General features: G+C 42.1%; 1 protein-coding gene across 4 annotated transcripts in view; it reads left to right on the top strand.

Moving 5' to 3' along the window:
- Positions 1 to 13,948, top strand: part of krt222 (keratin 222) — a 37,225-nt gene that overhangs the window by 20,366 nt on the left and 2,911 nt on the right. For all 4 annotated transcript variants that reach the window (XM_004538719.4, XM_004538721.5, XM_004538720.6 and 1 more), the window contains 3 exons: positions 706 to 926; positions 8,965 to 9,185; positions 10,140 to 10,242. In XM_004538719.4, the coding sequence (XP_004538776.3) occupies positions 706 to 926; positions 8,965 to 9,185; positions 10,140 to 10,242 (545 nt within the window). The remainder of the gene's footprint in view (positions 1 to 705; positions 927 to 8,964; positions 9,186 to 10,139; positions 10,243 to 13,948) is intronic.

Genomic DNA, 13,948 nt, shown 5'->3' with positions numbered 1-13,948 from the left:
AGACACCATAGACAGACAGAGATACAGACTCAGACTCAGAGGCAGACCGAATATAACACGTAGAACTCAAACAATAATAATCATCATAATAATAAACTAGAAAATGATAATAATAAACTTAAAGCGCTGGGTCACTGACCCAGGACCATGACAGAGGCTTAGGGAGGAAGAGCAGTCTGCTATGAACAGTTTGAAGGTGAGGAGACAAAGAGAGGAGCATAGAAAGACAAGAACAGCATAAAACAAGCATTAAACTGCTAGTCACCTGATCCAGTCCTAACTAAGTTTTTAGCCTTGTCAATTTGATACACTAGTTAACAAAGTGACCTTTCGTATGCCCACAGAGCAGCGTAACATTTCCTCTTCTATGTACAATGCTTTCTAGAAGCACCTAATTATTAAGACTGGGAAAAGAGTCATGACTTTAATTTTGCTGGTTGATGATAAATTAAAAAGCTGCACAGAATCCCCCTTAAATTTAAAAACGCTGAGTTTACCGTCGTCTAACCGCTCCATCTGGAGAGCTCTGAGCGCTAAAGCGTTTCGATTCATTGTTGACACTAAAGTTTTAAAAGTCTTGATATATTTAGGTGAATTTGTAAAATTGTTTTATTTAATATCGTTTTGTATTCACTGCATTCCTTTTTAAGAAAACAAAGACCATCAAGTCATGATCCAAACAGGTCTTTATTCTCTGGCGTCTAGGAGAAAGGCCTGGAAACGTCCCTCCAGCACACCCAGAGGCTCTACTCCAGCCAGCTGCAGGATCTTTCCCAGGTGATCGCTGGGCTGGAGAGCGAGCTCGAGCAGGTGAGGAGCGGGTTGGCCACCCAGCGTCAGCGCCACAATCAGCTTCTCAACACTAAGATGAGGCTGGAGAGAGAGATTGCTACTTACCGCCGTCTGCTGGAGCGCGAGGAGGGAAGGTGAGCGCGAGACAAAGGGCGAGGAATCTTAAAAGAAGACAGGAGGGTTGTTTGAGCTGGAATTTTGTGGTTTTAGAGTTCTTCCTTGTCTTTACAATTTAATGAAATGCCTTCCTTGAGAAAAAGAAAAAGATCGCGCATCAAGCAGCAGAGTCTGACAAACTTGGCACGCGCTTTAGTGCCGTGAGCAAGTTAGAAGCGTCATTGTCAGAAGTAATGCACAAAGTAAACAAAATTACTTCTTGTTTGTTTTCTTTAACTTGAGCTGTCAAGCTTTTATGAGTTGACACTTTCAAATCTTAACCTTTATCTTTTGGATTATGTTGAATTTACCTGAATACAAATTCAAAATCCACAATAATTGCAAGTTGAGACGTACTCAGGCCCTGCTGTCCGCCCATACAACATAGTGGCACATAAACATTTCTGTTAAACTGAAATGAAGATGACAAACTCTCCGATTCATAGCCTGAAAATCCAGCTGTCTTTAATTACATGAGCTGACAGAATCCAGACAGTAGAGGCGTCTTTGTCTGGCTTTTTCTGCAAGCGCCAAGTTGTTTTATAGGGGAATATTCAGCTCACCTGACGGGGCCTTTAATTATCTCCTTCCATTTGGACGCTAGACTCTTCTGAGATGCTTCAACACATTTGCTGCATCAACCGCACTGCTGACGTTTTATAGCTAGGAGACATCACTTTGACTTTATGCCACATAGGTTACGGGCAGAGTGGAGTGCTGCCTTTGATTTGTCTCATCTCTTTAGATTAATGACGATGATGCAAGGACGGGCAGGACGCATATGAAATTTCTATTGTTTAGTCATATTTGAGAAGGGCGGCATTGAGTGGGATAAAACACAATAAAACAAGAAAAAATGAGAGAGCAGAGCATCTGCACGCATTAAAAACAAGTCTCACTGAAGCTTCAGCACATAAAACCGCTGAGGTTTGTGAAATGGGTATTTACCGAATAAAAAGCACAAAAGATGATTCTGAAAGGTCGCGCCACAATGCTTTTAGGCAAGGCAAGGCAAGGCAAGGCAAGTTTATTTGTATAGCACAATTCAACAACAAGGTGATTCAAAGTGCTTTACAGAGACATTAGAAACAAGAACAAATAAAAAGCATGATTTAAAATTGAATAAAACAAGCAAATAAACTAACTAACTAGTTAACAAACAAACAAACAAACAAACAACAGTATATAAAATCAAAACAGATAAAATCAGAACAGTAGATAAAATCAGTAGTTAAATGTAAGTTTTGAAATTTAAGCTTAAAGTGTGGATTTGGTGCTTTATTCAAATGCAGCTGAGAACAGGTGAGTCTTCAACCTGGATTTAAATAAACTGAGTGTTTCAGCTGATCTGAGGCTTTCTGGGAGTTTGTTCCAGATATAAGGAGCATAAAAGCTGAATGCAGCTTCTCCGTGTCTGGTTCTGACTCTGGGAACTGATAAAAGACCGGATCCAGATGACCTGAGGGATCTGGATGGTTCATACTGGGTCAGGAGGTCATTGATGTATTTTGGTCCTAAACCATTCAGAGCTTTATAGGCCAGCATCAGAACTTTAAAGTCTATCCTCTGACGGACAGGCAGCCAGTGTAAGGACCTCAGAGCTGGACTGATGTGGTCCACTTTTTTGGTCTTAGTGAGGACTCGAGCAGCAGAGTTCTGAATGAGCTGTAGTTGTCTGACTGATTTTTTAGGTAGACCTGTAAAGATGCTGTTACAGTAATCAAGCCTACTAAAGATGAATGCATGGACTAGTTTTTCCAGGTCCTGTTGAGACATCAGATCTTTTATCCTTGATATATTCTTGAGGTGATAGTAAGCTGACTTTGTTATTGTCTTAATGTGTTTTTCTAAGTTTAGGTCTGCATCCATCACTACACCCAAATTTCTCGCCTGGTTTGTGGTTTTTAGATGTATAGATTGAAGTTCTCTGGTGACCTGTAATCGTTTTTCTTTGGCACCAAAGACTATTACCTCAGTTTTGTTTTTGTTTAGCTGGAGAAAATTGTGGCACAACCAGTCATTGATTTCCTCAATGCATTTACCAAGAGCCTGTACAGGGCCTCGGTCTCCTGGTGACATTGTGATATATATTTGTGTGTCATCTGCATAGCTGTGATAGTTTATTTTGTTGTTGTTTATAATCTGTGCCAGTGGGAGCATGTAGATGTTAAACAGAAGGGGTCCCAAGATGGAACCTTGGGGAACTCCACATGTGATACTTGTCTGCTCAGATGTGAAGTTACCTATTGATACAAAGTATTTCCTGTTTTCTACGTATGTTTTGAACCAGTTTAGTACAGTTCCTGAAAGACCTGTCCAGTTCTCCAGTCGTTTGAGTAATATGTTGTGGTCAACTGTATCAAATGCTGCACTGAGATCCAGTAAAACTAGGACTGACATTTTTCCACTGTCTGTATTCAGACATATGTCATTAAACACTTTGGTCAGAGCGGTTTCAGTGCTGTGGTTCTGTCTAAAACCTGACTGGAAGGCATCGTAGCAATTATTCTGTTTTAAGAAGTAACTGAGCTGTTGAGAAACTGCTTTTTCAATGATCTTACTTAAAAACGGGAGATTTGAGATCGGCCTGTAGTTGTTCATTTGTGTCTTGTCAAGATTGTCCTTTTTCAGTATAGGTTTGATTACAGCAGTTTTTAGTGATTCTGGAAACACACCTGATAATAAAGAAAAGTTGACGATCTGTAACAGGTCTGACTCTAAAGTCTTTGAGACCTTTTTGAAAAAACTTGTTGGCAGGACATCTAAACAGCAGGAGGAGGAGTTCAGTTGACCTAAGATGTCCTCCAGGTCTTTGCTGTTAATAGGGTCAAACTGTTTGATGGTGTTTAAACAGTTTTTTGGTGGACACAGTACATATCCTGGATCTGCTGTTGATGTACCAACTGCTTGTCTAATCTTTTTGATTTTGTCTGTGAAGAATTTGGCAAAGTCATTGCAGGCCATGGTCGAATGAAGTTCAGCTGCCACTGACACAGGAGGGTTTGTTAGCCTGTCAACTGTAGAAAATAAGACCCGAGCATTATGGCTGTTTTTAGTGATGATGTCAGAGAAGTAGGACCTCCTTGCATTCCTCAGTTGTAAATTATAATTGTGAAGTTTCTCTTTATAAATGTCATAATGAACCTGGAGGTTTGTTTTTCTCCATCTGCGCTCAGCTTTCCTACACTCTCTTTTTTCATTTTTCACCAGTGTGGAGTTTCTCCATGGAGACTTTTTCCTTCCAGAGATAACCTTCACCTTAATGGGAGCAATAGTGTCCATTACATTTAACATGTTAGCATTGAAGCTATTGACGAGCTCATTGACTGACCCTCTGGACAGGTCAGGTGTTAATGGGAAGACCTGGTTAAAAATTGCACTACTGTGTTCAGTTATACACCGTTTTGTGATTACTGCTGTTGATATATTTGTGTGGGCTGAGATTTTACTTTCAAAGAAAACACAGTAATGATCAGACAGGCCCACATCAGACACAGTAACCTTTGAAATGCTCAGGCCTTTGGAGATCAGTAGGTCAAGAGTGTGTCCTCTATTATGTGTGGCCTCTGTTACATGCTGAGTCAGCCCAAAGTTGCCCAGAGTGTTACTCAGGTCTTTAGTCCCTTTGTCCTGAGGGTTGTCCACATGAATGTTAAAATCCCCAACAATAATTACACAGTCAAAATCAACACAGATCACAGACAGCAGTTCACTGAGGTCATTAAAAAAGTCTGTGCAGTATTTGGGAGGCCTGTAAACATTAAGAAACACAACTTTGGATGGGGCCTTCAGCTGTAAAGCCACATATTCAAAAGACTGAAAACTTCCAGGAGATAGCTGCTTACATTGAAATGATTCATTAAATAAGACAGCAACCCCTCCTCCTCTCCTGCTCGCCCTGACCTCACTGATAAAATGTAGTTAGGAGGGGTCGTCTCGATGAGAACAGCTCCACTGTTACTTTGGTCCAACCAAGTTTCAGTTAAAAACATAAAATCAAGGCTGTGCTCAGTGATTAAATCATTAATTAAAAATGTTTTCCCAGCTAGAGATCTAATGTTTAATAAAGCCAACTTAAGTGTTTTAGAGGTATTACTTGTCCCCTCGTGTTTGGGAGCAGTCTGTGGCACACAAGGTATGTTTACTATGTTTAAAGATCTTTTAGAGTGCAGCTCTCTGTGTTTTGACCAGGCCACATGTCTCCTGTCACCTAAAAGTACAGAAATTTTAAAACCTTCTAGTAAACAGGGTCCCAGCTTCTCCTGGGAAAAGTCACCACTGCCATAATCCTCACAGCCCGGACCCTTCACACATCACGCATCAGACTGCGGAGACAGGGCATGAAGAGGAACTAAGGGGGGCGAGGCTGGGCAATGTGACTTCGATTGCTCTGTTGAGGGTGGGGCTCGATGGCGAACCTTTGGCCGCTCTGGTGGGGGGTTTATGGGGGACAAAAAGGGATTGGGACGGGGGGTAGATCTGAGCCCAGCATTGACCCGCTCCATCATCTCCTCAGTGAATTTCAGGTGTGGGGAGGAGGGAGAAAGGGAGGGGGAGGAGGGTGATGGCCTGTCAGGGGTTTGGGGGACTGGGGAAGGTCGTGGTCCCTTGTCCTGGTCGTTGGTGTTGTTGAGAGAGTTGGAGGCAAATAGGGACCCCTCTTCTTGCCTTAGATGTCTCTCCTTTCTGAGGCTCTTCCTCAGATTCCATGGATGTCTCTCCTTTCTGAGGCTCTTCCCGGGTGGGGGCAAATGGAGCTCCTCCTCAAGGTTTCTGCTGGGCTTTGTCTGTTCTTGGAGTACTGTTTGTTCCTCTTTATGAGATAACTCCTCGTTTATCTCAGCCTTGGCACCAAGCACGGATGGATGACGTATGGAATAAAACAAGTTGGAGGTGAACAGTTTCACCCCTGACTTGTTAAAATTAAATCCATTTGCTTTGAACAGATGCCTGCGTTCCCAAAAAATATTAAAGTTGTCGATAAAGTGCACTGAGTGGTCAGCACATGCTGATATAAGCCATTTATTCAGTGTAAACAACCTGCTGAATCTCTCGTCTCCTCCTCTGACCGGCGGTACAGGTCCACTGATGAATACAGCTGCATTCAGAGAGTTTACAGTATTTAATAATCCAGTAAAGTCCCGTTTCAGAACCTCCGACTGTTGTTTGGACACATCGTTTGACCCTGTATGCAGAACAATGTTTGTCACAGTTGGATATTCATCTGCAATTTGAAGAATTCTCTCCTTCAGGTTGTTGACCATATCGTTAGGAAAGCAGAGGACTTTAGTGTTCTTACCGCACATCCTTTGTACATCCTTTACGGCAGAGTCACCCACAATCAGAGTTTCAGGCCTAGCCTTTAGCTTTCCCTGTGGCCTTTCACTTTTCAACAGATTTTCAGACCTTATTTCGCTGCTTTTAGATGGATGGTTGTCCGATATAGATCCAGGGTCCTTTGATAGTGGAGCAAATCTGTTCTGCAGTTTCACATTCAGTTGTTTTGGAGGTTTGTTGTTAACCTTCCTATTCACGGTTGTCCAGTCCTGTTTCCTCCCGTATACAGGGGTAGAAGAGCTTCTCTGTCTCGTAGGAAGTGAAGGCCAGTCGGTTTCAGAGATTTCAGCTCGCTGTGCCCTGCCTGTGATACGTCCTCCCCCTACCAGGAGACATGATTTATGTCTTTGTTTTGCACCAAGACAGTCTAAGGGGGGATTATCACTTGAGGATTTATAATAATGCACAGAGTCTACTTTCTTGGTCATGTTATCTGTGCTCCTTAGCTGTGTACTAGCTTGCTCATCGCCATTGTTTTGAATCAAAGGCAAGGTTGTTTCATTTCCACACAGTCCATTTACCTCCACGTTTACTTCTAAGCGATGAATTTTTGTCTCCAGTACTGCAATCTTCTGCAGGAGGCTGTGGTAGTCATCTGTGGAGAGGGAAGGCATCTTGTTGCTAGTTAGCCTAGCGGTTAGCACCTTTCCAGGCTATTGAGGCTGCTCGGTGCCCAGACGCTGTAATCAGGCTTCAGCTGTGTCTAGGCCACAGACACACGGAGCGCTGAGGATAAGGTAACCATAAAATGTTGCTGTTTCTGTTAAGAACACTCTAGTCCTAATGATCTACAAGTGTCCAGAAGTTATCGCAGGTAAGCTCACACGGAAAAAAGGGAAAAAATCAGCATAAAAATCAATAAAAATCAATATAAGAAGCAAAGCATTCAAGAGCAAAGAGATGAAGCGTCCACACTCACAAAGGGGAGGAGCAGAAATTTTAGATCATCTGCTCAGTCCAGAGAATACATCACCATTGTCTTTTGCACCACACTGTGTTAATATCGCAGATGAATTGTTAAATAACAACAATAGAAGTCATGCTCGTGTGTCAGTGAGGTTGTAGGACACATTGCACTGTGCTGCATCATTTGGCTCCAACTGCTCTCACAACCTGAGCACACACTTTGGATGGTCTGTCCAACTCACTGTTAGCATGCTAACATCTGCCAACATTCACAAGTATGCAAAACACAAAGCAAACTTTTAAAATGATAGCGCAACGTTACCAACAGTAATGTCAGAAAAAGGTAGTTCTGCTGATAATAGTTCCCAAATTTCTAGAAACTGTGGCTCAGTTTCTCCAAACTCTGAATACAGACTGCTTTGTCAAAACTCCACACATCAAAGGCCTCAAAACAACGCTCTCTCTATTCAAACTGAATCCTCCCCCCAAAATAATACACACTGCTGTTCTATGCTTATGTCTTATAGAACATCAAAGAAACGCTCGTGTGGTAAAAACATCAAACCGTGTTTTAATGGCTATATATTTTTTAAACGACTTATTATAATTTCCAGTTCTTTTGATTCTCATATTCATCATCCGCCTTCCAAGTGTGACGTTACGTTCTTCATTTGTGCTCGTTTCACCCACTGAATTGTTCTTCCAGCGGAGTTTAAACAGGCGCAACATGAGCGAGGCTAATTGGCAACCAGGATGTTACATTTTGATGTCCGGTGTTCCTGCAGGTGAGCGAAGTGTGCAGAACGATGACATCTGAGTGAGACCGGGAAATGGGGTTTGAGTGATGTTACTGTTACACTTCATGAGCTTCGTGTTTTCCAAATTGTGTGCATAGTTGAAAATGAACCTCCAATTTGTAAGATTGGGGAAACCTGCAGTCGGCTGAGACTGAAGAAGTCACTTGGATGAGTGACGAAACGTTTCTCCCACTGAAAACTCTACGTCCAGATGAACAGAATCAAATTTTTTGGAACATCTAAAAGCAATTTTTAGTACGGATTAACATCTGAGGATTTCCTTTTTGACAGCCCTAAGAGAGGTGCTGGTTTGAGGCCTGGTTTTATGTTTGCCACGTGCTTGCTCTTAGAGGATTGTTTGGTGGGGTTTCTTTACAGTATAAAGCACCTTGTTGTGAATAAAATTCCATTCAGTTGTTTTTTATTAAACCTGTTCATGTGTTTCCAGTTGGCCAAACTTGTTTAAATTGATACCTTTTTTTTGTTGCCTTTTCTGTGTTTATCCCTCCCACAGTCTTCAGCTAATCTGCTTTTCGTTTCACATTAGCATAAAGGATGGGAATTTCCTGGGAATTAAAATGACATGATGAAAGCAGATGACTAAGAAGCAGTTGGGGTGGTATGGAAGTATCAAACGACTTGAAAATTAGTAGTAACTTCAGGAAGTTATAATGGCTTTAATTGGAGACAGACCTCCTGCCTGCATAAACATGTATTAGCAGTCGTGGCTTCTACATTACTGTGGATATGAACGCAGAGCGGAGAGCTAACGACCAGCAGTCTGGTTACAACCATAGGTGCTGTATCCTTCATTCTACAGAGAAGCGAAAGTAAAGAACTGTGAACTCATGATATGACAACTTGGTGTCAAACATGGAAACAATCAGACTTCAAGGGATATAGTGCCGCCACAGATCCCTCCCACCGTCCGAGTCGTACATATATTACACATCTTTACGTCTTCATGTGCCTGCAGATACATGGGTCGTACTGCACAGCCGATGGTTCTGCGGCCATGGAGGTCTTCAGTCGTGGAGCCAAAGGAGAATGGACTTGAAAATGGTTTCAGTGACCTCGCCGTTACTCCAGACGAACCCAAGTCAGAGCCCCTCCCTGACATACCTTCACTCCTCCCAACAGAAAATGGGCTGAAGAAAAGCATACTGTACAGACAGCGAAGCCTGGTGATACTCACAGGTAAGACACACATTTACCTCGCTGTGCGGAGCAAACCAGTCCCTCTTTGATTTAAGGTGTCTCTCATACAGTGTGTCATAATTAAATGAGCCAATGTGACACATTAGGCCTTGTGCTGGCCCATGTGTGAGCCACCTCTGGCAAACCAGATCTGGGCCACCAAAGGGCCATCATTCTTTGCGGTATGTGCAAAGAATGTGTAAGCATATTGTGTGGGCCAGATCCGGGCCATACCAACTTTGCTATGTGGGAATAAGTGTTTTGTCTGCAAAATTGATGAAGCTAACAGAACTCGATAGCGTTACAATTTAGCTCTCCAACCCATTTCTTTTTAATTATGGTGACTTCTGGCTCCAGAAACCAACACAGTAGCTTAAATGCTAACACCAAAACCGGCAGGTAACGTCACAGTGGCTATGTCCATCTTTTATATACAGTGTATGGGCCTCATCAGAAAAATCAGCTGTGCAGCACTGAGTGGGACATCTCACATCATACTGACAGAAAGATAGCCACCATGTAGCCGCCATTCCTCCATTTTTCTTTTTATTGAGCCAAAACCCTTAAAGGGACTTAAACACAGGACACCAGGCAGGCAGACGGGGAATACTACAAGAGATGTCAATGGACTCTAATGTACAGGGAAAAAATAACAAAAAGCTCTGCAAATATACTGCGGGACATTTTGATTACTGTATAAATATAGAACAGGCAAATATAGAGTGTAACATGAGCCCGGTGTTATGTTCAGCTTCAAAGGAGAGGTTCAGGTAATTTCCATGGGAACAAATGATATGTAAATGTCTTTGGGTCGCATCGGTAATCTTATTTTTTGGCCAAAAAGCTGACGTCTCATCATTTCGGTGCATTCCTCTTTATTGATGGAAAAGTAGTGACACGCCTACTTGTTGCAGTCATTTCTTATTATGGTTTATCTTTAACGACTTCTCGCAGAGCCAGAACTAGATAAGGACTTGCCAATCTCCACTGTGAAGACTCAGGAGATCCTTCAAGGCAATGTGGTGCAAGAAAGCGCGGAGGGTCACGGCACCATTGAGTAAGTATTGATCGCTGTGCTCCCACTTGGCCTGCAGTCAGTGCTTCTGCTTGAGTGTGAAACCTAGGCATTTTCTAATAGTAACCGCTAATTACATCACACAGATAAATCCCTATTGCAAAAACATCTTACTCATGTAATCTCCTGAAGCTTTAACACATTTCAATTAGAGTCTTTATATTAGTTCACAAGCATGCAGTCATCATACTCCACTCCCCGGCGACGTCTAGGCGAACAGAAGAATTACCTTCACACATCGAACGAGTTGTGAGCTAAATGTTTTTGTTTCTCCTAAGTTCCCATGAGTAATTCCTCACTGGGTTGCATGGGAATTCTCCTCCTTTAATGGCCTGTGTTTGATGTGGAGGTACTCGCCCGGTATGCATGCTTCAGGGCGTGACACCTGTTATTGTTGGACGAGACATGGGTGGAAATCTTTGTTCGTGCTTCAGGTATTACCAGACCGAGACACAGCCACGCATACACACTTGCATAATGTCCTCAGAGAGCCGCAAATGCAAAGAGACGCAGTTGCTCTGCCAGCCCAGCAACTATCGGTCATGTCCTCACACTTTCTCCTGAGTGCGCTGTTGTTTGCTTCAAAGATCCTGTTATTTTCTACATTTTGCAGGTGACCGCGCTTGCCCACATCAAAGATGGACGACCCGTGTTTATTATTTTGTTGTGCTATTGCTGGGAGGGCCTCTTGCATAGTTTGACCTTGTTATTTTTTAATTAGACTAAACCTCGCCCTTCTTCCCTCTCTAAAGATAACAAGTAAGAATGCACCCTGCTGACTTATGTGTGCATATTTGATTGGCAAATAAGATTAGGCTGATGTCAGCAGCTGACTGTTGTGTCACATTCCAGTTTCATGCTGGTTAAATGTTCGAAACATTGTGTGATGAAGAGCTGAAAGACATTCCCACAAAAAATGGAAAAATGAACAAGAACTAAATAAAACTGTCTGTTTAAACTAATCAACTTTGTCAGGAGCAAAGGAAGTGATCGCAGTGATGTGGCAACAGCAGAGAAAGTCAATGACATTCAGTGACTGAAAGTGATGAAGGGTAAGATAACTACTGGCGACAGCTACCAACATCAGGAAAAGTGACTGATTGATATATGACGGGCTGTTGATACATTAGCGTAACCTAGGTGACCAGAGCCTGAAATATCCACTAGTGTGCGGCTCTTAACTTCAAAGCAGTGCACAGAGCTACTCCCTGAGTGAGGCGTCTGTCTGCAGTTACTGAGCAAACTGGTGTTTCGTCTGTAACTGCAGACTTCAAATTACTAGTATACTAGGAGATAATTGCCAAGACATTTTTAGATTAACAATCCATCAATCAATCACAGTGAACAATCTACAGACAACTATCACCTGATGTCTTTCACCCTGCTTATACACTGCCTTTTAGTGCATGGCTAATTTGTTTGACCTTACATAGAAGCTCATTTCTAGTCCAGGCAGACACTTGTTCCCAGCAGAAAAGCTCTGACAAACCTGCTCCATACTGCCTGATAAGACCAGACAGCCAAGGACACAATTAGGGAGTAGCTGGTCAAACAGTGAAGCAAGGGGCTGCTAGGAAAAAAGAAAAGGTGTAGATCAAACACAAAGCTGCAAGCAGAGTAAATATTACATTTCAATCAGGAGTGATTATTTCCATCTGATGTGGGAAAAGCAGCAGCGAGATCCCAGCGAATAAAAGAGTCTGCATCAGTCACAACAGACGAGAGATGGATGCAGATGCAAAAGCAACCGTGGGCAGGCTGAAGCAATTAAAAACATATGATCGGCATGGGATATCTGGGATCTAGGTGTAGTGAATTATTATTATTTTTTTATATGTGCTGGTTTCTTTTGTTTGGTTTTTGTTTTGTTTATCAAGACGAGCCCTCATCACTAAATTTGTTTTTCACTTTATCCAGAACATCTACAGATTTTAAAAGAGATCAGGCTTTCTCCTGGCAACCCATCCAAACAAGTCATACTTGTTTTGTCTATTTCTAATTGAACTCTCATGAACCTTAACATTCAAGTTGCTAACTGAGGCCTGTGGGGTCTAAACTGGAGCTTTTGTGTTTTTTGCAGTTTCTCTGAGCACTGCACGTCCGACCTCGGTGTGGATTCGCTGCGGCGTCCACTCCTGGGAAAACGGACAACGTTAATGTTTTCCACTTGTGAAAGTAGAGCAAAGGATTTCACATTGTTTGGAAATGGTGTGATAACTTTTCCCAGAATGATGGGCACCAACGATTGCTTGTCTGAGATCATTGTGGGCTTTCTTTGTCATTATGTTAACACACACATCATTGCTCCAGACCATCAAACTGTCAAAGCCTCTGCTTTTACGGCATCACTCACAACTGTGTTTGTAGAGGTGCTGATGATTAAATCAAGTGGATTTGATTAGCAGTAATGGGCTGTTACTTGGAAGCAGTCCTGTGAAAACTTGTCTTGATGCATGCTCAATCATCCAGGTGAGGAGGTCCCAAAAAAAATCTGTTTATCTGGATGTAGCGTTTTCAGTGGGAGGAACGCTGGTTTGTCTGGGGAGTCAAGGAACACATTTACATGGAAATCGAGGAGGAGGCCTAAGGGTACATCTTTCACCATCTTACAATGCTGTGAATGGTGAATGGTGCATATGACCATTGATCAGTGGTCATGGCAATTTACATATTAATGATCATGAAACTGACCTCACAGTGTTGCTGGTTTCAGTCATTATGCAGATGTTCTGTTTATAAGGAAACCTGCAGTCAGCAGAGACTGAAAAGTCACTTGGATGTGTGATGAAACATGTCCAGAACAGAATCAACTGTTATTATTTTAAACCAATGTCAAATAATTTCCCTTTACTTTTGCATTAATATGCATTCTGAATTGTTTGAGTCTACCCCCGAACGTAAAACCCATATTTTAATAAGCTAAAACGACAGAAACGCTTAAACCATCAAAACTAAATAAAACTGACATGTTAAAATATTAAAGATGAAACTGAAACTATCGAACCCACTTTGGAAACCATCTGACACAAAAACAAACCAAAACAAACACACATAAATGTGCAACCTCTGTGTTTCAGTTTTCTACCACTCTGTTAGTTGACCCCGTTTCAGCTGTGACACACTTTAAAGTGCAGTAGTGGGCTGAGGCAAGGTCTCTCCCTCCCTCCCAGACAGTTGTATCATTATGAATGTGCAGACAAATTAAAGGAAGCCCCAAATAACCCTTAGCATGAGAGGATCCAGAGGCTCTGTTGTGCAGTTTCAGAGCAGTTTGCTGACACGGCTTGGGTCTACTTGTCTCTTTAAAAATGAAGGGTCACTGTAAATCAATGGAAAGCTGATTGACTGTCTCCCAGAATATCAAAAGCCTTCAAAAATAGTTTGATGAGGATACAAAATGATGTGTTATATCATGATTAAAATACAGAGTGAGGGCGTATCTTCTTTATGTTTCACATCATGTCTTATCAAAGGCTACATCTAGGGCAATTCAAGCTCAGCACATTTTAGCATCAGCGCTCTCCGTCGCTGCCCCCTGCAGGCTCTATCTGTCTCAGCAAGGATGAGAATGAATGAATGACACTTAGATGAAAAGACAGATTTTCAAATTCAAAGAGAAGATGAGTCATTGTACAAACAAAAGAAACGCAAAGAGCCCGATAACGTTTTTCACAGAATCTGTTTACAG

The sequence above is a fragment of the Maylandia zebra genome, linkage group LG6 (genome assembly GCF_041146795.1).
Source record: "Maylandia zebra isolate NMK-2024a linkage group LG6, Mzebra_GT3a, whole genome shotgun sequence".
NCBI classification, from domain to species: Eukaryota; Metazoa; Chordata; class Actinopteri; order Cichliformes; family Cichlidae; genus Maylandia; species Maylandia zebra.
Note: the sequence above shows the minus strand (reverse complement) of the source record. Positions and strands in the feature narration are given on the sequence as shown.